This window comes from Lepidochelys kempii, chromosome 4 (genome assembly GCF_965140265.1).
Source record: "Lepidochelys kempii isolate rLepKem1 chromosome 4, rLepKem1.hap2, whole genome shotgun sequence".
NCBI lineage: Eukaryota > Metazoa > Chordata > Testudines > Cheloniidae > Lepidochelys > Lepidochelys kempii.
Window position 1 is genome coordinate 83964259 of NC_133259.1, and position 22102 is coordinate 83986360.

The window sequence follows — 22102 nt, forward strand, 5'->3', positions numbered from 1 at the left end:
GGTCAGGAAATCAGATTTTAAGGCTAGAAAGAAACATTCTGATCTTTCAGTCTGACCTCAGCATAATGTAGGTGATTGAGTGCAACCAGTCATTAGTATTAAGCCTGCAACTGGAGGGAGAAATCTCACTGGCTGTGTATATTACAGTGACAAACTAGAGGACTTTTCATTGTGTATCCAAACCAGACTCTGCTCTCATGTGTTAATGGATTACTACTGTTATCCAGAGTCCATGTAAGATCTGCAGATGGTAGGTTCAGTTAGAATAGACAGTGAACTGTCAGCAGGGGAAACACAGGTAAAAGTTAATGGATGGTAAAATTGCTTTCTTTGTCATGTGTCTCAAATTGTTTTAAAGCTAAAGTAGGTCACTCCATGAAGCTGTGCCTGGTATTAATTTGGTAGATTAGACTTCCTTTCTTCTTGCCAAGTACTGTGGAGGCCTGGTTTTAATGCAGGGGGATTGGGATAAACCTGATCCATAACCTCAGCAACAGAACCTAGAATAAAGGAATAAATACACCTAGACATCCAGCTTCCTAAGGGAAACATTCTTCAGTTTCATTTTTGGCATTCACAACAAACTGTGCACTACGGGGTTCAACATATCTAGTCCTTTTAGTTTCAAGGCACACTCTTGTTTTTAATGTATTGCACCTGAAGCAGGATGCATGTTGTAACAATGCTTGCAGAGACTGGCTTTAACAGTCCAAAGATAAGTATTGTCTGAAATATATCTATACCCATGAGAAAACTTTCCTCTTGGAGTAAGGTGTGTACCAGTTCCTGCAGGGCAATTTCTTGGTACTAGATCATAACTTGTAAAGACTTGCTGGGATATTTTTGTACCATTCCTCAACCATACTCATTAACCTTGAATTTTGTTGAGGATTTTCTCTGAGAAGACCAAACTACTAACCTTTTTTCCTCTTCTTGAACTAATTGTAAGGGGGGAGACTATGTATTCTGCAACAGTGAATGCTTTTCCAAGTCAGTTACCATGTAGTCTAATGAAACAGAAATTTGACAACTTGTATCCGTAATATAAAGTACGTACACAACATTACATGCTACCTGTAGGGATCAATCCTACTGATGAACAAAATGTTCCTAAAAACTAGCAGTGTGAGTAGCTGGCTAACTTTGAGAATTTGGGATGGGTCTTTTGACTTAAAGAAAAATTCTTTATCAAGTCTTCATAATACAAAGAAGCTTGGCAATTAGATTTGCTCTGAAGTAGGATCTTTTGATTGGAGAGGTGTTTTCCTCCCTCCCCCGTCCCCTCCATGGGAAGGGGATGGTTGGAAAGAGTGTTGGGTGTGTAGAGAAGAGTGAAAATCGTTAAGACAGATGTTGGGTATAGATGTGGACAACAATAGGAAAAAGCACAACTGGATCTAGTCACATCTGGCTTTATCCTGCTTTCTTTGTATACCATTAATCCCTTTGTCTCCCTACAGTGCTTGCCATTAAAAAAACAGTGCTTTCCAACAGTGTTACATGAGGCTGCTTTCATCTATTCTTGATAAAAATCAAGTGTGATTGTCCTATTTATCATATGATATTTGCAGGTAAATGTTGACTTTTATTTAACTGTCACATCTGTGCATCGGTGGACTGATTGCTGGTTCTATTTGTTGTCACAGCATTGATTTATTCAAATCTCGTAGCTTGGGAACTTGCTCAGCTGCACTGCAAAAACCTGAATAGCACCAGGCTGTAGTGTAGCACTGCTGATACTCAGAAGCCTTCTTATCCCTGTAGCAAAGATTGTGCAGGATCATGGTATGGAGGCCAAAGCTTAAATTGGGTGAGATGACAGGGAGAAAAGCATAAAACCAGAATATGAAGGTCCTGTGATGGCCTATTGGCAGAACTGGAGTAGGCAGGCGTTGCTACAGTAACACATGTTGCCACTGGTAGAGCTGCAGCCAGCCTCCTGGAGGCTGAAGCGCACCTGGCTGCTACCAGTACTCCTTGCAGAATTCATGTCTCCTGCAGATATTCTTTTTCTGCAGGGAAGCAAAGATAACTTTCTGATGGGGAAGCAAAGGAAAGCCACAAGAGTGGTCATGCAGCCCTCCCCAGCAGTGTTTTTGGGTGCCCAGAGCAGCCGGCAGAGAGATAAATAACCATGTGGGGGGAGAGAACGGAGAGGGTGGGGGGGACACAGTGCTGGGGACACCCCAACCTATGGCTCCTACCCTATGCTGGGCTCAGCTGCTAGTCCTGGCTTGCCTGGCGGTTGGAGAGGATGGGACTTCATCTTCCCCTGCATGGAGCAGCGGGGGCTAGGTCAGATCCACCCTCAGAAATCTCCCCTGGCTGCAGGAAGCTCTGCACCCTCCCCTGCTTCCTGCTCCCATTACTCCTCAGCTGCAGGGGGAGGGGTCACTGTATGGGGAGTTGTTCCACTGTTCACCTAACCTATGTGCATCTAGACCCCCCCAACGCGTCCTGCTGAGCCTCACCTTCCCACTCACCTGCACCTAGACCCACGGCAGAGTCCTATTCCTGCATTTGGAACCCCCCAACTAGGCCCTGCACCCAGATCCCCCCTACTGCACCTAGATCCCTGCACTGAGCCACCTGCACCCAGATTACCCCACATGGAACCCTCTCAATCCACATCTGGATTTCCCTTCCCCCCCCAAACTCCTCCACACTTGGATCCTGTTGAGCTGAGCCTGCCCACCCACACCTGTTGTGGAGGGGCAGGCCCAGCACAGCCCTTGAACTGTGTCAGGGTCAGGTGCAGCCTCATTGCTGAGTTAATATCCCAGGCAGGAGCTGCAGCATGATCTCCCACCTCTATGCAGCCAGTGGCCCATGCTGGAGCCTCTACCTTTCTGAGAAATAAAATTTGCAGGATTTCAAAATACTGTGTGAAGAATTTTTTTTGTGTGCGTGTGTATGCGGACGCGGAACTCCCTCGGGAGTATACCAGGGGACTGCTGGCTCTGCAGCACAGACTGCAGGCAGCAGAGGGAAGAGGAACAAAAGAAGTAGGGAATGCAATTCTCTGTGGGACAATTTCAGTTCAGCCCCACAATGGCAAAACATAGGGTTGTTGGCACAATTCTGCTGCCTCTGCCTGGGCCCAGTACAGCTGTGTCAGTGGGGTGGCTCCAACCCTATTGAATGCATTTTGGGGCAAAGTGGAAAATCTGGAGGGTTGCGTGGGAAGGAGTGTTCTGAGCCCATCAATGTTGGGTGAATGAGGGTTCAGAGCAAGGGGCATATTTCTGAGCTATTAAGTGCTTAAATAAGGAGCTGCACCTTGGATGGAGTGGGGCAGACAGCATGTTTCTGCTCGGGTGGGGGGAACTGAAGGGGTTTGGAAGGTTCTGGGCAGAGAGTAACTGTCACTTGAAGTTGTGAATGAATTGGTGCTGTGGAGCATAGAGGAAAATGGTAAGAGATTTCTGAAATAAAAGGTGAGGTTGGAACTGAGGGGGCAGTAAGGGGGTAGCAGAGACAATAATACTGTTCTCGTTGTGATGGGGTAAGGCCAGATGGCTATAGAAAAGTAGTGGGAGATAGATATATTAGCTCCAGGCTCAACAAATCCCTGGTACCAGGATAAGTGAAATGGCAGCAGGTCAATTAAGACACCTGGGGCCAATTAAGAACTTTCCAGAAGGCAGGGAGAAGGCTAGGTTGATTGGGACACCTGAAGCCAATCAGGGGCTGGCTGAAACTAGTTAAAAGCCTCCCAGTCACCCAGGTGGGTGTGCATGTCAGGAGCTCTGGGAGGAAGTTGTGCTGTTGGAAAGGCTGATTAGTATACACCATATCAGGCACAAGGAAAGAGGCCCTGAGGTAAGGGTGAAGTGGAACTTGAGGAAATGAGGGCTGCTGTGGGGGAAGTAGCCCAGGGAATTGTACATGCCATGTTTCTAAAAGGTCAGCTACCATAGCTGATACTATTAGGGTGCCTGGGCTGGAGCCTGGAGTAGGGGGTGGGCCTGGGCTCCCCTGCCCCCCCTTTGCCCTCTGATTAATCACTGAGACTGGGAGATAACAGACTGCAAGGAAGGATAACTTCTCCTCACCTCCCTCGCTGGCTTATGATGAAAATGGCTCAGTAGACTGTGACCCTTGTCTCTGGAGAGAGAAGGGTTACGTGGAGGGTCACAGTGAGCCTCTGAGGCTAGCGAAATCCGCCAGGAAACACAGGACCCACGGAGGCAAGGACAGAGCTTTGTCACACCATGCTCTGTCCCACTTGTTCATTCTGGAAGGGGAGGTGATGGACAGGGAATAGTGAAACTGTTTTCTTCTTGCTTACCAAAATATTGCTGTGTAACACGCATGACAATGCACTAGTTTTATTTTGAAAACATTAACTTGTAGGGGGAGGGGTGTTTGTGTACACACAAGCTGCTGCTTACAGCTCCACCATATTTTTGGCGTGAGCTGCTACTGGGTCCTAAATCTGTGCTAAAGAGGAACATTTTCATAATGACTTGTGGATAAATGAACTAATATTATAGCAGGCCATCTCATGTATGGAATGGGATTTTGCCTCGAGTCATGTTATCCCCACAATCAGTGTGTCTCAACCATTCTAGACTACTGTACTTCTTTTAGGAGTCTGATTTTGTCTTGCATACCCCAAGTTTCACTTCATTTAAAAACTACTTGCTTATCAAGTCGGATTTAAAAGTACAAAAGTCTCACAGCACACTGACTGAAAAATTGCTTATTTTCTCATTTTTACCATATTATAAAATAAATTGGAATATAAATATTGTATTTACATTTTACTGTATAGAACATAGAGCACTATAAACAAGTCGTATGAAATTTTAGTTCTGATTTCGCTAGTGCTTTTTATGTAGCCTGTTGTAAACCTAGGTAAATATCTAGATGAGTTGATGTATCCCCTGGAAGACCTCTGTGTACTGTGAGGGGTTAAGATCCAGAGTCCTATATAAAGAGAAGTACTTAAAGGAACAGCAACAACATAACTTACTTGTCTGAGAACTCTCAATGTTGTTATTAGTAATACCCCAGACTATCATAATGAAAACTTGTCTACATTTTTATTTCCTTGTTTAGTATATTTGACAGATGTTCGTGAATTGATAGTTTAAATCTTTTCCCTCAATAGTTTGCCACTCTACTTTGTTAGACCCACAAATGGAAGAGAAATATTTTGAAAAATAAATGTCTGGTAACACTTCATTGATAGTGGGACTTAAACGTTTGTGTAGAGGCTCGTCTGTTCTTTGTGTGTAGTTGCTCTGATCAGCACTATAAAAGCAGATAGGATTAATTTCAGAAAGCTAGCTGAGCTAGACTGTAGCACAGTCTACTAGTAGACTTAGTAGAACAATCCTTGGAATTCTCAGCTAGTTGTCTGAAATTTGTTAATCCTGCCTTTGTTTTTATAGTGCTTATCAGAGCAACTACACACGATTACAAAAATATTTAAAGATGAGTCTGCTGGGAACAATGCCTTTGTGTATCATTTCCCATGATTTACTTTTGACATCTGCTGAAAATGTCTCATATTAGAGAAAACAGTTAAGGACTGCATTCATTTTAAAATGGCCAAAACTGCCTTTTCCTACAGATTAAAAGTAGATACATTTTGTCATGTCTCTAAAATTCAAAATATCCTCTTAAAATTACTGAACAAGTTTTAACCCTTCCAGATAGGGACAACTATTTTTTTTCACTTTCATTTAAAAAAAAAATATATCCAGGAATCCCAACCGTAATCTTAGAGGTGTAAAACTGTCAAGATTCAGAACTGGTTCTTTTTCATGTTTGAGTTTTTCTCTGCAGTTCTAAGAGAAACATTCCCAACCATCTTCCTTTGTGCACTTAATCTACCCAAATTTCCTGCTGGGAAAAGCCCCAAGGCTTGTATTCCTCCTGCATGTCACAAAGCTCCATGAATTGTGGAAGCTTTTCAATCAGTCCTAAACCTGAAATATTTAAATATGGCTTTGGTAAATGATGCTTTACCCTCAGAATTGGAATCTACCTTTAATCCTAGTGTTCAGTTGACAGTAAAGCATGAAAAGCAGAATTATAAACACAGGTCTCTAATCAATGTGGAAGTATGTTGGTACCGAGTATCTTTCTTCCTGTCACTTTTGATGAGGGCTGGGATTGCATAGGTTTTACAGAGGAAATGTTTAAATTGAGATTTTATGTGGGGAGGATGGAGGCATAGATCCGGTGAGAGACAATCTAACTTCTGACTACTTGATTTTTTTGTCTCAAGCATATTTTCCCAGTAAGGCTTCTGTAGCAGAGGAAGTTCCAAGGTCAGCAGCAAGAAGCTTTTAAAGTTATTTTAGCCCATGATGATCTGCTCAAGACACAAGTGAGATTGACTTTTTGGTTTAGATCATGAAGTTTGAGCTTAGCAAGTCTTGATAAATGAACATTGTTATGTGAACGTTTTCATTCTGGTACAAGAGGTACTTTTAACCTACTTGACGCTATGTAGTTATTACATACTGGTTTTTTGTTTGTTTTTGGTTAAAGTTCTAAGCAGTAGCCAACTCATTACTCCAGGGATGAGGAATGCAGTATTTCTCACTCCACACTACAGTAACTAGAATAAATAATGGATTCAGGCTTATTACACTGACAGGATGGGTGACTGCTTTTATTCTTTATAACACTGCTTATTCTATATCTGTCCTAGTGTCTTCTGACTGGCCATGCTGAACTTCCAGTGATACTACCGAATATGCCATATCGGCCTGTTTCTCTCTCAATAGTCTTGGGACTCTTTTCTGTGCTGTTCCCTATCTAAGGAACGCCCTTTTTCTGGTCTGGTTTGTGAAGTCACTACTATCCTTTTTAAATATCTCTTGAAGCTCCACTTCATTATGCCTACAGGAAACTTGTTAATTAAGCCTTCTACTTAATTCTATATAGAGTTCTCATATAAAAAAAACCCTGTTCCCTCATGCTATGCACTAGAGTTTGCTAATTAACAGTATAATCTTAATGAGGCTCCTCCTTTTTGTTCCCTGATCTTATGTCATATCTGAAATTGGTCTAACTTCGAGGGGCAAGGATCTTGTCTTACCAGTATTGGGAGGCTTCAGCACATATATGGGGTGCTGTTAAAATATAACAAACAACTGTAGTAACATGAGGGAATTGAGATGTTTATATTTTTAAGCATGGGAGATTTGGATTGAATTGGTAGTTGTCACAGACTTCCTTTGTGAATTTTGGTAAGTGAACTTCTCAGTGCATTTGTTCCCTTGGGGGGTACCTCTTTTCTTTTACAAGGGGGCCTTCTGAGGATAAACTATAAATGGCTGGGAGGTGTTTCCAATACCAGCATAGGAGAGGGGGCATATAAGCACTTTAGAATGCACTTGCAGTATGTAGTCGAGGAAGCTCTAGAATTTTAATGAAAATTCAAATAAGTTAATGTCATAGAAACATAGAATATCAGGGTTGGAAGGGACCTCAGGAGGTCATCTAGTCCAGTGGTTCTCAAAGGTGGTCCACCGCTTGTTCAGGGAAAGCCCCGGCGGGCCCGACCGGTTTGTTTACCTGCTGTGTCCGCAGGTTTGGCCGATCGCGGCTCCCACTGGCCGCGGTTCGTTGCTCCAGGCCAATGGGGGCTGCGGGAAACGGCACAGGCCAAGGGACATGCTGGCTGCCCTTCCCACAGCCCCCATTGGCCTGGAACAGCGAACTGCGGCCAGTGCGAGCCGCAATTGGCCGAACGTGCAGACGTGGCGGGTAAACGAACCAGTCCGGCCCGCCAGGGGCTTTCCTTGAACAAGCGGCAGACCGGCTTTGAGAACCACTGATCTAGTCCAACCACCTGCTCAAAGCAGGACCAATCCCCAATTTTTGCCCCAGATCCTTAAATGGCCCCCTCAAAGATTGAACTCAGGACCCTGGGTTTAGCAGGCCAATGCTCAAACCACTGAGCTATCCCTCCCCCCTACTTGAGATGGTATGTCAACTTGAGATGATTCTCCAAGTGGGAGGAATAAAAATACTGAACAAAAGGTTAGTTATAATGATACTGAGGCAATACTTTGCATTTTTATACTGCCTTCAATCTAGGAGCTCAGTGTAGCTTCAGAATGTTCTTGGAAGTTAGATAAGTATTCTACAGCTGGAAAACTGAATTAAGATTAAGTGATTTCAGTTTCCAGTAGAAATCTGCAGCGGAGCTGAGAATAAAACAAAGGTCTTATGACTCCATCCTGTGCTTTGAACCAAATACCATATTCCCCCTCTGGAAGAGGTATGTTAATATTTTTTAGCCACAAGGTGAAGTGGCTGAATTAACCACATTCCAGAGTGTAGGAACTAATCCAGGAAATATTTTGAGATGTAATTATTCAGTTTTTTTCATAGCATTTATCATTCTGCTCTTAAGTTTGTAAATTAGAGGAAGGAACTCTTTCCAATTTACAGGTGATACCTGGTTTTTATGGTTTCTTCTTGGAATTAGCTACTTAGTGATCTCAGACCACGACCTCTTGGAGATTTCCTCCCCCAAATTAATTTTTCTAAAACTGCAGTTTGGTGTTCGGTAGTCACTCTTACAAATATTTTCCAAGAGAGCACTGATCTCTAGGGAACCAAAAAGAACATGGGTCACCTATGAACAGGACCTGTACTTGACATTTCCAGAGCTGGGAACTCAGCACCATTGAACTGGCTATGTTCGTATGTTAATTCTCAAAATGACTTTTGTTATAAATCCGCTGCATTCTCAAGACTTTTGAGCTTTGAAAACAAAGGAAGGGATCTGGAGATATTTTCAGATGTTAAATTCAGGATGCACTGTTCACAGGGGTGAAAGTAAGTCTAGGGACTTACTGGTATGGGGGCTGGGCTGGGGCTGCATCTGGTCCCCAGAAGGGGGCGGGGTCTCAGGCGGAAGGGGCGGGGGTGGGGGAGGTCAGAGCCAGCCCCGGCACACCCTGTACCAGCAAGTGCCTCATTTCCCCCTCCCCGGGGTAACAGTGGCAGCCGGGGCCTCTGGCAGCAGTTTAAAGGGCCCTGGGTGGTAGCAGTGGCCGGAGCCCTGGGCGCTTTAAATTGTCCCTGGAGCCCCGCCACCACTTCCCCAGGGCTCTGGGGACGGGGCTCCGGCCGCCACTACCATCCTAGGCCGTTTAAATCGTCCCCAGATCATGCTGGAGCCCTGGGGAAGCAGCGGCGGGGCTCCAGCAGGGGATGGTTTAAAGGGCCCAGGGCTCGACCGCCGCTACCGCCCCAGGCCCTTTAAATCGCTGCTCCAGCCCTGCCGCTGCTACCCCAGGGCTCCGGCAGCGGGGCTCCGGCAGCAATTTAAAGGGCCGGGGGCTCCAACTGCTGCTGGGAGCCACAGGTCCTTTGAATTGCGCCTGGGGAAGCCGATCCACCCCAGTACGGCGCACCAGCTTTTGCCGGTATACGGTACCGGGGCATACTGGCTTATTTTCACCTCTGGCTGTTCAAGCAGGGTTTCTGGAAGTCTTTCTCACACTCAGCTTCCAGATCTCTAGGGTGGAAGTTCATGGAAAGAATGAATCAACCTCTCCTTTTGCTTCCCAAGATGAACCCAGCAAGATCCCCCTCAATGCCTGGCAGGCACACCATTCTTGATACATAGTGTATAACAGGTGGCTAACTGAACAAATACAGATTCTAATGAACATGAAAATAATGCAAATTCAGCTTGTACTGTTTCTATACTACCTGATTCTGGAAGTTCTGTAGTATTTACTTTGCCAAGAATCTAATGTAGACTGTGGAAGAGGAGTCGTATATTTAAAAAAAAAAAATCATTTACTACATCAATTAGAGCAAGTCATTCTATAAAGTAAAAATTATTCTTGACCCTCTTCAAAAAAAAAAAAAAAAAAAAAAAAAAAAAGTTGGTAGAGGTTGCTTTGTGGCTTTAAATTTTCTCCGTTTGGGAGCTGTTTAGCTTCATTTATTTTAATTTACACCAATCACAATTCGTACCAGACAGAGGTTTCTGGTGTCATGGAAACTCCCACAAAAGATCCAAACACTCAAGAATGGATTCTAAATGTTTCTATGCTTGCTTAAGTACTTCATTACCTTGTTGCAATAACTTGCAAACCAGAAAAAAATCACACAAACCTGGCTCTTTACCAGGTCTCAGATTTAAAACTAGAGTGATGTTGTGACATTTTTCTCAGATCAGTTACTCTTACAAAATGTACACTTAACATGTCAAAATAAGTAGTAAAACGGCACTTAGTAAAGGGTTTCTTTTTTGGCACACTTGTTGTGTCACTCATCTAATTTGCAAAATTCAGTAATCTGCAATGCATCTTAATGATCAGGGTGACTTAATGAGGTCCTGCTACACATTTGTAACTTGCATATACAAGTGGAACATATATAAGAGCATTTATAACTGCTCTTTTGTGTAGTTCAATAGTAAACTAACTAATTACTTTACCTACACTTAAATTTTAGGCCAGCATTGCCTAAAACACCATGAATTGTTTCTTCTTGGCTTGAAACTTTATGGACATAATGTTACAGCACCATCTGGTGTTGAGAAGTGTATTCATTTATGCTGAGATGCATATAAAGTCATGAAGCATCTTCCTTCCTAAATCTCCATGTAGTGTCCTACTTTATAAGACAGCCTAAAGCTTTTATGATCATCATACAAATCTTACGTATTTACAATGTCACTTAACCCCTCATGCCCAAGAGTGAGAGGGGGACTGTTGACATACCAATATGAAAACCAATATGGAATAAACTGAAATAATTTAAATACCTCGTTTAATCATATGGCAACTAAACTATCTTGTGGGTCTCATACATGGTATTAATCTGAATTATGTGGTCATGGCAAGTGGATAAGGAGAAAGGAGAAGTCCTTTTTTTCTTGGTGAAATTGATGTGCTGTATTTTAACATTGCATGTTCTGTCTAAAACAAAACATGCCTAAGAAGAGATTACATCCAGAGGAAAGGAATTCAGGTAAAACTTTAGTGATCATAATATCCAGAGGCCTGTATCTCTGCACTTCTAAAATAGTATTGAATCTTCTCACTCTTGTTTTGTTTACGTATAAAAAGCTTACCTTACTTGTCCTGTTACAAGGTGATTTGGAAAGCTCAGCACCTGAAATCAGATGTAAAGTGGCATTAATCAGAGCTGGCAAATGACAATCCAGTGATAGTTTAATATACCATTTTTCAATTAAAATTATGGGAAGAAGAAAATTCTGATATACATAATTTCTCCTGCGGTCATAATCCTTTATTTTAATCCTAATGCATGTTAGTACAGTTTTCCTGGAATGGAGCTGTAAATCCATTTGGCTAAACATATTCAATTGCAGATTCTCTGGCTTAAATAGTAAAGTTGTCCTGTTGATTACTACTCCAGTAAATGTCATCTGAAAGTGACCATAATAACCTATTTGAGATAGAATGGAGGTATAGTTAATACTTTTCACTTCTCACTTCTGTTTACAAGCTTCAATTGATAGGACATGGTAAATTATGCAAAAACATCATTGTGCCAGTATACCTGAATGGCAACAAAGTTCTGAGAATCCTATTTATCCAATCTTGCAGACCCAGAAGTCTTTTAAGCTATCATTTGAAATATAGTAGAACTTGCTGTTCTTGTTCATTGCTTGTGCTTGTTCTACTCGCATATGGCTCAATTTACTTTGCAAAAGAAATTGCATACTGGTGCTATTTGTCCCTCATATGAAAATCAGCATACGTTAAGCTTCAGCCATCGGCATGGAAATATTTTCTGATCATTTATGGTTTCAAAAACAGGAAAGAATCTGAGTGCCTTTTGAGCTAGAGGTAGTATTTAGAATTGCCAGTATAGAGAACTGTAACATGTTTTGTCCTTCCAAGATGCATTTTGACTTTCCCAAGTCAGGCACTTGCACAGAAGCACTGATTTGTGGAATCTGGGCAGATCCTATTTTGATCATTCTATCCAAAGTGCACAGATGAAACTGGATACTTTTGACATTGTATTAAAACAGTCTTATGGTAAGTCAAATCTTGGACTTAAACCTTTAAGGTGTTGTTTTTACTACACTTCTTTAAATGATATATGTGGCATAAAATTATTTTTATTTATATATAATAAAATATGCCTTTCTTATTTGGGCCAGACTTTATCCTTATATCTGTAGCAGCAGTAAGCGTCCCTTTAAAGTTCTATCTCTTTCTCCCTTAAATTACCAGGAGTGGAAACTTCTTCCAGAGGGAAGCCTGCCTCCATGAAAACATCTCTAGCATCTTGGACCAGTTCTGGCAAATCACTAACTAAATCAAAAGTACCCATTCGGAGAACTCCTAGCATCTCTTCAATCAGTAGTACCCAGAGTGAGCAAAGTACTTGCAGTAATAATTGTAAGTATCTTTGTCAGAGTTCTCTGCTGTTAACAGTTGTTCTCCACGACCAAATCCTTCAATCCTTAGCTGGCAAAAATTTATTTGAATGGGATTATTGCCTAGCTAAGGATTACTAGTTTTGGCCCTTAAGAATTTTGCCTTTTTATGTGTCTTTCATTCTGTAGTCTTCTCAGTTGAAGGGTCTTGAGACTTGGTGCCTGACTTAGCAAAAATGAACTTCTTAAAAAAAAAAAAAAAAAAACACAACAACTTTCTACGCTTTCTTGGTGCATTCCAAAACTTCCTGGCATTACTGAGCACGATGCTTTCCTTGAAAGGGCTTTTTGTACATGGTGTAATAAGTTCAGAAAGTTTGAGCATTGTGAATTGGATGCCTGTTGTAACACTGAGAACAGTGCAACACAGCCCCTTTTTACCCATTTTTTGATGAACTATAATTCATATGTTATCCTGGTGTGTTCTTAATGAAATGTACTATATAGATGAGACTTTAACATTTAATTGCTTTCTTGCTTGAAAGTTCTGAAATATACAGTTTCAAATTACTAAAGTAAATATAATCAGTACATTTTGGGTGTACAATTTAAATGTAAAAAGAATGAATTCTTGATAAAATGATCAGTCTAAATTACATATTGTTTATGGTCTTAAATAGTGGATAAACTAATGAAAACTCTTGTATATCGGTTGCAGGAATATTACAGAATGAAAAACCAGCAAAAAGCAACATAGAATCACTTTCCCTATCTATGGGTTAATTTAAAATTTAAATTTAAATTCAAATCTCATCTTACTATTCTATTGTCCTATTCTGTCTTTGGGGAAGGAAGTTCCTTTTATGCTAAACTACTAAAAAAAAAAAAACCTGAATTGAAGATGATTCATAGTACATATTTCTTTATCACTGAGTTGTCCTGATTGTTCCTGCTTTTTTTCTTTTCCCCTGAAAATAAAAACCTACCATGAGCTGAAAGGAATACGTATTTTTTTTGTATTAAAATTTGCAACACATTTCTTCTATAATCAGAATGGTTCTGTTGCCCTGACAGCCATGTTGACTTTTGGTGTTCAATTTTTAGTACCATGACTGAAATTCCGAAGGAGGTTGTAAACGCTTTGTGCTCTCTCTCCTAACAAAGAAAGGTTCATCGCTTCATAACAAAGAGATGTATTCCTTTCAGATTAAGCATCCAAACCGATGACTCTTTCTTAGTGTGATTTGCTAGCTGGTTTAATCTGTGTTTGTCCTCTGCCTTGAAGCTTACAATTCTTTCCACTCTAATTCACTAAGAGCAAGCATGAGGAATATGAGAGGGTGAACATGGCTGCAGTCTTTCTGGCTTTAAGCTTGCTTTGATTCTTTTTAAATGACTATACCAGGAGGACTCCGCAGTTGTACAGAAACTGATTTTTCTCCTCATATTTTCATCAATTCTACACTAGCACCACGGACTGATTCAGGAAGCCACTATGATATTACCTTATTGACTTTGCTGGTAGTGGGATCTTACAGCTTTTTTATTATTCCTTTGTTAGCCACGTTTACTGGGAAAAGAAGTAGGTCATTAGCCTTCTTTAAATAAAAGCATGTTTGTTTTTTTGTTAAAGTTGGTAAATGTATCAAATTAAATGATTTAATTTGCTAGTTTCCAAGGACAATGCTTTTCTTAATTTAAATTAATAACTTTACAGAAAATTTTCAAACTAAATCTTGATTTCAATGTTTTTGTGATTGTAATCATGTCTGGATTACATGTGATTAATATTTTCTGTGCAGTGCAATTTTTTGCTGACTTTTTGAACCATCTTGTAGAGAGAATCAGTACAATTTTACTTTTTTTCTAGAGGCATACAGAGTATTTCTTGTCCTTTGTGATAGTTCATTAGACAATGACATCAGAATAAAATCGTAATTGGTAAAATCTAAAATTCTTGACTATCAGATTACTGGGACATTCGAGTGTCAAGATGGGATACTTCAGTAAACATAGTGTAATGTAAAACCTAGGATGATAATGTTCTGTTTAACATTAAACTGACAAATGATTTAGCTTGATATTTAAGATGATTAGTTGATTTTTTTTCTGTAAAAATAACTTCATGAAATATAACCTTCCTGTTGCTGCCTGCTCAGTCCTTTGTTGTGATTTCTCCTAATGGGTTAAATTTCCTATGATAGTAACATGCTGCCTTTGAGTCTAATGAGCACTTTGGTTTTATGACTCTCTTCTAAGGAAAGTCTGTGTTTGTGAAATTTTGGCATAACGTAATTGTGTATAATAAAAAAGAAAAGCATAATTTGCATGTGAGTTAATTATTTGCACTATTAAATGTGGTTGAGGATTGAAAAATGAGAATTGCAGCACCCTGACCTTTATTTAGCAATTGTGTAGTGTGCACATGGTAAATTGTATTATGATGTAAATAAAGATTGAGAACACAAGTGTGTAAATCATAAGGCTTGCAAGTATGAATTCCAAGTGCTATTTTTTCCTCGTATAGGAGTAATTGCATGCAAAGGAAATGAAGATGTAGAATTTCAGCAGTAAGATGCTGATCTCAGCAATTCACCTTGAGCCATAGGAATAAAAACCAGTCTGCTTTCACTTTGGCTTGACTTGAACGATGCTGTTCAGTAACTTGGTGGGGCTATTTTACATCTCCTATTACTGTATATAGAACAATTTGGGGGTGTCTCACTGATGGAAGTTTGATATAACAGCAAAATTATTTTTGAGTAATACTTGGATAACTCTGAAATTCTCAGGAGTGTAATCAGACTACTATAACTCGTTAGTCTGAACAATGGGCTCAAATGTCTAAAGTGTATATGCATTTTTGTACATGCCTGACTTGTACTCTGTGAACAAACCAAAGCTGCAAAACTTGGGCTTTGAAATGCATACAATGAGATTAGTCTTGGTGAATATCAGACAAAGCTTTATGCCAATTTATCCGTGTAGACAATATGGAAATACAGAAGCTTGTACTCAGCTATTTGTGATTGTTATAAAATGTTGCTAATTAAAGGTATAGGAAATAGGACCATCAGTAACTTACACGTGAGACTTAGTTTTTATAAAACATCTAGCTAAATGTGATAAGCTAATTCTCCAACTCTCTCTCTCTCTCTCCATATGATTTTTTGCAATAGCTACAAGTGCCACAATCATCATCAAGAATGGAGAATGGCCTTCAAAAGCTACCTGTCAAAATGGCATTTCTGGATCCATCTCTTTGAAGCCAGTGCCCAGACCTAGAGTGTACTCCTTAAAATCCACTCCAAAAGGTATCAGAATCTTTTTATACATAATGAAGCTAAAGTAATTCTTTACTAGCTTACATTGTTTTACATTACTGTTTCCCAAAGCAGCGACTTGCCAGTAGTAGTCCAAGAAACACTTGTTGGTAGTTTTGTGGAAAACTGGCTGATCATAGAATCATAGAATATCAGGGTTGGAAGGGACCCCAGAAGGTCATCTAGTCCAACCCCCTGCTTGAAGCAGGACCAATTCCCAGTTAAATCATCCCAGCCAGGGCTTTGTCAAGCCTGACCTTAAAAACCTCTAAGGAAGGAGATTCTACCACCTCCCTAGGTAACGCATTCCAGTGTTTCACCACCCTCTTAGTGAAAAAGTTTTTCCTAATATCCAATCTAAACCTCTCCCACTGCAACTTGAGACCATTACTCCTCGTTCTGTCATCTGCTACCATTGAGAACAGTCTAGAGCCATCCTCTTTGGAACCCCCTTTCAGGTAGTTGAAAGCAGCTATCAAATCCCCCCTCATTCTTCTCTTCTGCAGGCTAAACAATCCCAGCTCCCTCAGCCTCTCCTCATAAGTCATGTGTTCCAGACCCCTAATCATTTTTGTTGCCCTTCGCTGGACTCTTTCCAATCTATCCACATCCTTCCTGTAGTGTGGGGCCCAAAACTGGACACAGTACTCCAGATGAGGCCTCACCAATGTCGAATAGAGGGGAACGATCACGTCCCTCGATTTGCTCGCTATGCTCCTACTTGTACATCCCAAAATGCCATTGGCCTTCTTGGCAACAATGGCACACTGCTGACTCATATCCAGCTTCTCGTCCACTGTCACCCCTTGGTCCTTTTCCGCAGAACTGCTGCCTAGCCATTCGGTCCCTAGTCTGTAGCTGTGCATTGGGTTCTTCCGTCCTAAGTGCAGGACCCTGCACTTATCCTTATTGAACCTCATCAGATTTCTTTTGGCCCAATCCTCCAATTTGTCTAGGTCCCTCTGTATCCTATCCCTCCCCTCCAGCGTATCTACCACTCCTCCCGGTTTAGTATCATCCGCAAATTTGCTGAGAGTGCAATCCACACCATCCTCCAGATCATTTATGAAGATATTGAACAAAACCGGCCCCAGGACCGACCCTTGGGGCACTCCACTTGATACTGGCTGCCAACTAGACATGGAGCCATTGATCACTACCCGTTGAGCCCGACAATCTAGCCAGCTTTCTACCCACCTTATAGTGCATTCATCCAGCCCATACTTCCTTAACTTGCTGACAAGAATACTGTGGGAGACCGTGTCAAAAGCTTTGCTAAAGTCAAGAAACAATACATCCACTGCTTTCCCTTCATCCACAGAACCAGTAATCTCATCATAAAAGGCGATTAGATTAGTCAGGCATGACCTTCCCTTGGTGAATCCATGCTGGCTGTTCCTGATCACTTTCCTCTCATGCAAGTGCTTCAGGATTGATTCTTTGAGGACCTGCTCCATGATTTTTCCAGGGACTGAGGTGAGGCTGACTGGCCTGTAGTTCCCAGGATCCTCCTTCTTCCCTTTTTTAAAGATTGGCACTACATTAGCCTTTTTCCAGTCATCCAGGACTTCCTCGGTTCGCCACGAGTTTTCAAAGATAATGGCCAATGGCTCTGCAATCACAGCCGCCAATTCCTTCAGCACTCTCAGATGCAACTCGTCCGGCCCCATGGACTTGTGCACGTCCAGCTTTTCTAAATAGTCCCTAACCACCTCTATCTCCACAGAGGGCTGGCCATCTCTTCCCCATTTTGTGATGCCCTGCGCAGCAGTCTGGGAGCTGACCTTGTTAGTGAAGACAGAGGCAAAAAAAGCATTGAGTACATTAGCTTTTTCCACATCCTCTGTCACTAGGTTGCCTCCCTCATTCAGTAAGGGGCATGATGACATGATGGTGTGTTATTTCCGGCTGTTCACGTTGCATTAAGATGGCCAAAAATATATTACTTCTGCTGTAGTTGCTTGTGCTCTAGAATTACCTTAAGACTACTTCCATTTCCAACAGATATTGAAAAGTAGTAACTCTCAGCACCTTCATCAGACTCTAACAGAAAATGTGATCTGACCTCATACTCAATTATACCAAACAGTTGCCACATATGACTGTAACAAAACCCATACATTCAATATTATTCTGCCTAAAGTTGCTGAAAGTTTGCCATTAAAGTGTGGGTTGTTGGTTGGGTTTTTTTTTTGTTTTTTTTTGCATTAAGCCTAAGTTTGAAGTATTACTGTTTGGTATCTGTTGGAGATGGAGGTGGAAAAGGGCACTTGCCAATGGTTAAGTAAATCAAAATAGAAGGGAGGAGATGGTCTATCTGGGTGGCTGTCTTCACCCGACTTGTTACCTGGTAACAGAGCACAATATGAAAGAGCAGGGGTAAGGCAAGAAATGTGTATAAAAGGAGTTCCCGTCCTCAAGTGGGCAAAGAGAACAAGAGTATGTCTACAAAGCAAAGAGAGACCTGTGTCTGGATCGGGCTCACGGGGCTGTTTGCATTGTTGTGCAGACATCTAGGCTCTGGGATGATATCGCTGCGGGGTGGGGTGGGGTGCCTGAGCCTGGAAGTCTACACTGCAATGAAACAGCCCCGCAGTGCAACCCTGAGTCAATGGGTACAGTCCAGATGTGGGATTTTCTTTGCTGTGTGGACATACTCCAAGTATGGCCTCAAGAGACCATAGCCAGTCAATGCACTGTTCACATGAACACTTGATGATACAGGGTAGGGGTATATCCCAACTGCTTCCCAAGCTAGACAAATTCAGATTGGAAATAGGCGTAAATGTTTAACAGTGAAAATAAGTCCTTGGAACAATTTACCAAGGGTCATGGTGGATTCTCCATCACTGACCATTTTTAAATGCAGATCTATAAAACATCCAATCTTCTCTAGGAATTTTTTTGGGGAAGTTCTCTGGCCTACGTTATACAGGTCAGACTAGATAATCACAATGATCACTTCTGGCTATGGAATCTATGCATTCCCATCCCTACTCATAAAAATGCTGCATTTAACACTTGACCAGGATGAAGAATAAGTATGAATGTAAAATAGGGAAGGAAACCTTGACTTTCCATTTTAGAGCTTTTTTTTAAAATGCTCCTCCCAAAATTAATTTTAGGTGATTGTAACCCTTCTGCCAGTCAGAGTTGGCAGTAACAAGGGCCGGGTTCGGTATCTAGGGATTCCTTTTCACCAATACAGCACAAAACCAGCTTAAGCCCCCACCCAGTGACCTGGGACAATTGCACACCACCCCCTGGGCACCTCTAAGAGGCAATACTTCCCCTCTCGCAAGCACAGAGTCTGAGTGTAGCAAAAAACTTTTTAACAAAAGGAGGGAAATAATGCGGCATTAATTTGGGGAAACTGCAAACAGGGTTTATAAACAAACCATGAGCAAAAGACCCACCACCCAGTAAGCTGGGCAGTGTCCTTTTCCCCTCAGGTTCTTAAGTCCAGCAACCCAAAAGTCCCTTTAACATGCCTGTCCCTTCTCTGTACCCCACTCACAGTTGCTGTCCTTCGACAGTGCAGACACAGAGTTCAAAGGTGTATTTGCAGAGTTCAGCTCCCACCGTGGATGTGGGGTGAGGGATAGGGGAAGAGAAGGCACCTTACTTGTCCCACTGCTCGGGCACTCACTCGCCGCTCCTCTTGGTGGGGCTCTGCTCTGGCACTCTCTGCCTGCTGCCTGCACCAAGATGTCTTCGGGGCCTTCCCCCTTAACACAGCTCTCAGTGATTTCAACTGTTAGTGGGAGATCCTCACTGCTGGTGCACATTGGGCAGTCTCTTGCATCAGAAACTCTGTCCAAAAGCAAGTCTAATACTTAGACCTAGGTATCTGACTTCAGCTCTGCAGCCTGTAACAATTCTCAATTGAGTCTAAACTAGCTCTGTTATTAAACAGTAGAGTGAGGAACAGTCAAATGATGTCTGGGGCTCTTAGGCAGGGCTCATACCACCAGGTACAAGTACCTGTGCCTGCCCTCTCTCAACTCACTGGGCTTTGGAATCCATGTCCCCTGACTAACAACTTCCATTCAGTTGCGGGTGGGTCCCTCAACTGGGCAATGCCAAGTACAGTTCTGCTGTCCTTGATTCACACAGCAAGGCTAACAATCCTTTATTACTCCTGCCCCAACAACAAGGAGACTGGGGATCCCCCACCAGCCAAAAATGACCATTTGGGCGAGCAATCCCATAATGCTGAGCATGTAGGCAGGGTGGGTGTGGCCATGCAAACGAGATCAGCTTCTGAAGTCCTTTTCCACAGCTCACCACTAGATGTCAGGGGAGAGCTCATTCGGACTCTGTTTACATGATAACATTAGAAGAGAGTTTTCAGTGCAAAATCTATTGTCACATATTATGCAGCTTCAGTTTGACCCCACCCTGCTCAACCCACAGAGGAGAGGGAGCTTGAGGAAAGGTAGTCATCGTCTAACCCTTCCAAGGGTGAGGGGACCATGGAGAGAATGCGCAATCATTGAGTTAGGGTACGAGTGTCTGAGATACATAGCCTGCCCTCCTCAGATGTTACTGCCCCACCTTCCAGCGGGAGTCCAGAAACTCCTCTACCAGACACTAGCTCCTTCTGCTGCCCTCATTTCTAATGCCTCTTACCGGCTAAGGAGAAATCAGAGTTTTGCTTTTGGCAGAGACTGGGTACTTGTGCTATAACCTCTGCTGCTGCGAGTAGTTTATTTTAAACACCATCTCCCAGTTCTTGTTAAACGTTTCATTCTGGTTCCTCTCCATGTATGCAGTGTCTGCACTGCAGCTGGGAGATCTAATTCCCAGCTCCCTTAGAGACCTACATTCTAGCGCTCTTTGAGCTAGGGTGCTAAAAATAGCAGTGTGGCCGCAGCGGGCTAGCCACGAGAATACAGCCCCATCAGAGATTGTAAGTATGTATTTGGGGTAACAGCCTGTGGTGCTGCAGCTACACTTCTATTTTAGTGCGCTAGCTCAAGCGGACCTAGAGCGTGTGTCTACCAGATCTAGGAATCACACCTTCTAGCTGCAGCATAGACATACCCTTAAGTGACTGTATGTAGGACTTCTCCATCAGCTGATAAGCTTAATAGTGCTGTTTACAACCATAGAATGCATCTGTCCAGGTGCCAGTTTTTCTTAAATCTTCCTTTGTACAGTATAGCAGCTGAACTGCTGCCATACATGGTCTGAATGGAGTAGCAGCTTCATTCACTGGCCAAAATGAAGTGGAGATGGCAGAAAAGCTTTCTCCGAAATACTTACTGCTAAAATGTTTCTGTCAGGCACATTTTGGGCTAAGAGGTGACTGAACTCAGACATGTCTAAGTCAGGAGTGGTGGTGTTGCACATTTTTGTATTTCAGTGAAAAGTAGGAATTGGAGATAGGGATGGGGAAGTAAGAAGAGAATTTCATGAAAACCACAACAGAAAAAATTGGATTTAAAACACTGAATAACAGAAGCGATTTAACGCTTTGACAGGATGACAAGCTATAAAGTAACTTGTAACTATGAAAGGCAGGGGCCCTGAGGTTGTACTTTGCTGCTTTTTTTTTTTTTTTTTTTGCAACTTCTATATTTTAGATGTAATAAAAGGTAAATTGAATTTTGGAATACATCTGAAAATGCGTTTACTAACCCTCCTTATTAACTTAAAACTATTAAAAGTATCTTATTTTTTCTATTCTCAATTTTCAATAAAGAAAATTGACTTAAAGTAGTTTTTATTCATCTAAGTCATTGTTCTGCCATTTTAAAAATCTTTCTAAAGGAGACTATAGTTCAGAATCAATTTCCTCTTTAACTGCATGTTAATTATTAAAAAAAAAAAATTCAGGGTTTTAAATGATCAGTAACCTTAAGTTATTTTCTTAAATTGGACAAGTTCTTATCACTGATCTAGTTTTTTAAATTTAAAAACCTAATCTAAGTCTTCATTTTTTTAGGAACAAAGAACAAGTCTGGTTCACCGAACCAATGTATACCAAAATCAGCTGGACCATTTCTTCCAGCAAGGAAAACCAGTGAGCCAAGAGGCAACCAGCCATTGGGTAAAGTCTTTCTCATTTACACTTTGCAGTCTTCCCTTTCTTCAGTGAGAGCTTTGCTGTTCAATTTTTAAATGCTCAAGATTGCCAGTTCTAGCAGAGCTTCAGCCGTAGCTGAAACTTTGAAAGTGGAGATGGATTTCACAAATCTGTTCCCAATACAAAAATCCCTAATTTCCTTTTTTTGTCAGAGTGAAATACTAACCTTTCATTTTCTGGAAAAAAGATTAAAGGGCCTGTAATATCACTTGTTTATCTATATTTAAATTTGTATGTATAAAAACAAACGTTTTATAAGCAGGATTGGAATAATGCTTACTTAGAGTATACATACAAGATAAGGCACAAATTTAGCACCTTCTTGGAGTTTTTGTTTAA

General features: G+C 41.6%; 1 protein-coding gene across 2 annotated transcripts in view; it reads left to right on the forward strand.

Moving 5' to 3' along the window:
• Positions 1-22102, forward strand: part of MTUS1 (microtubule associated scaffold protein 1) — a 207929-nt gene that overhangs the window by 64562 nt on the left and 121265 nt on the right. Inside the window, exons 4-6 of one of the 2 annotated variants that reach the window (XM_073341911.1) lie at positions 12204-12371; positions 15529-15663; positions 21623-21727. In XM_073341911.1, coding sequence (XP_073198012.1) covers positions 12204-12371; positions 15529-15663; positions 21623-21727 — 408 coding nt within the window. The remainder of the gene's footprint in view (positions 1-12203; positions 12372-15528; positions 15664-21622; positions 21728-22102) is intronic. The other variant, XM_073341912.1, reaches the window with a different exon arrangement.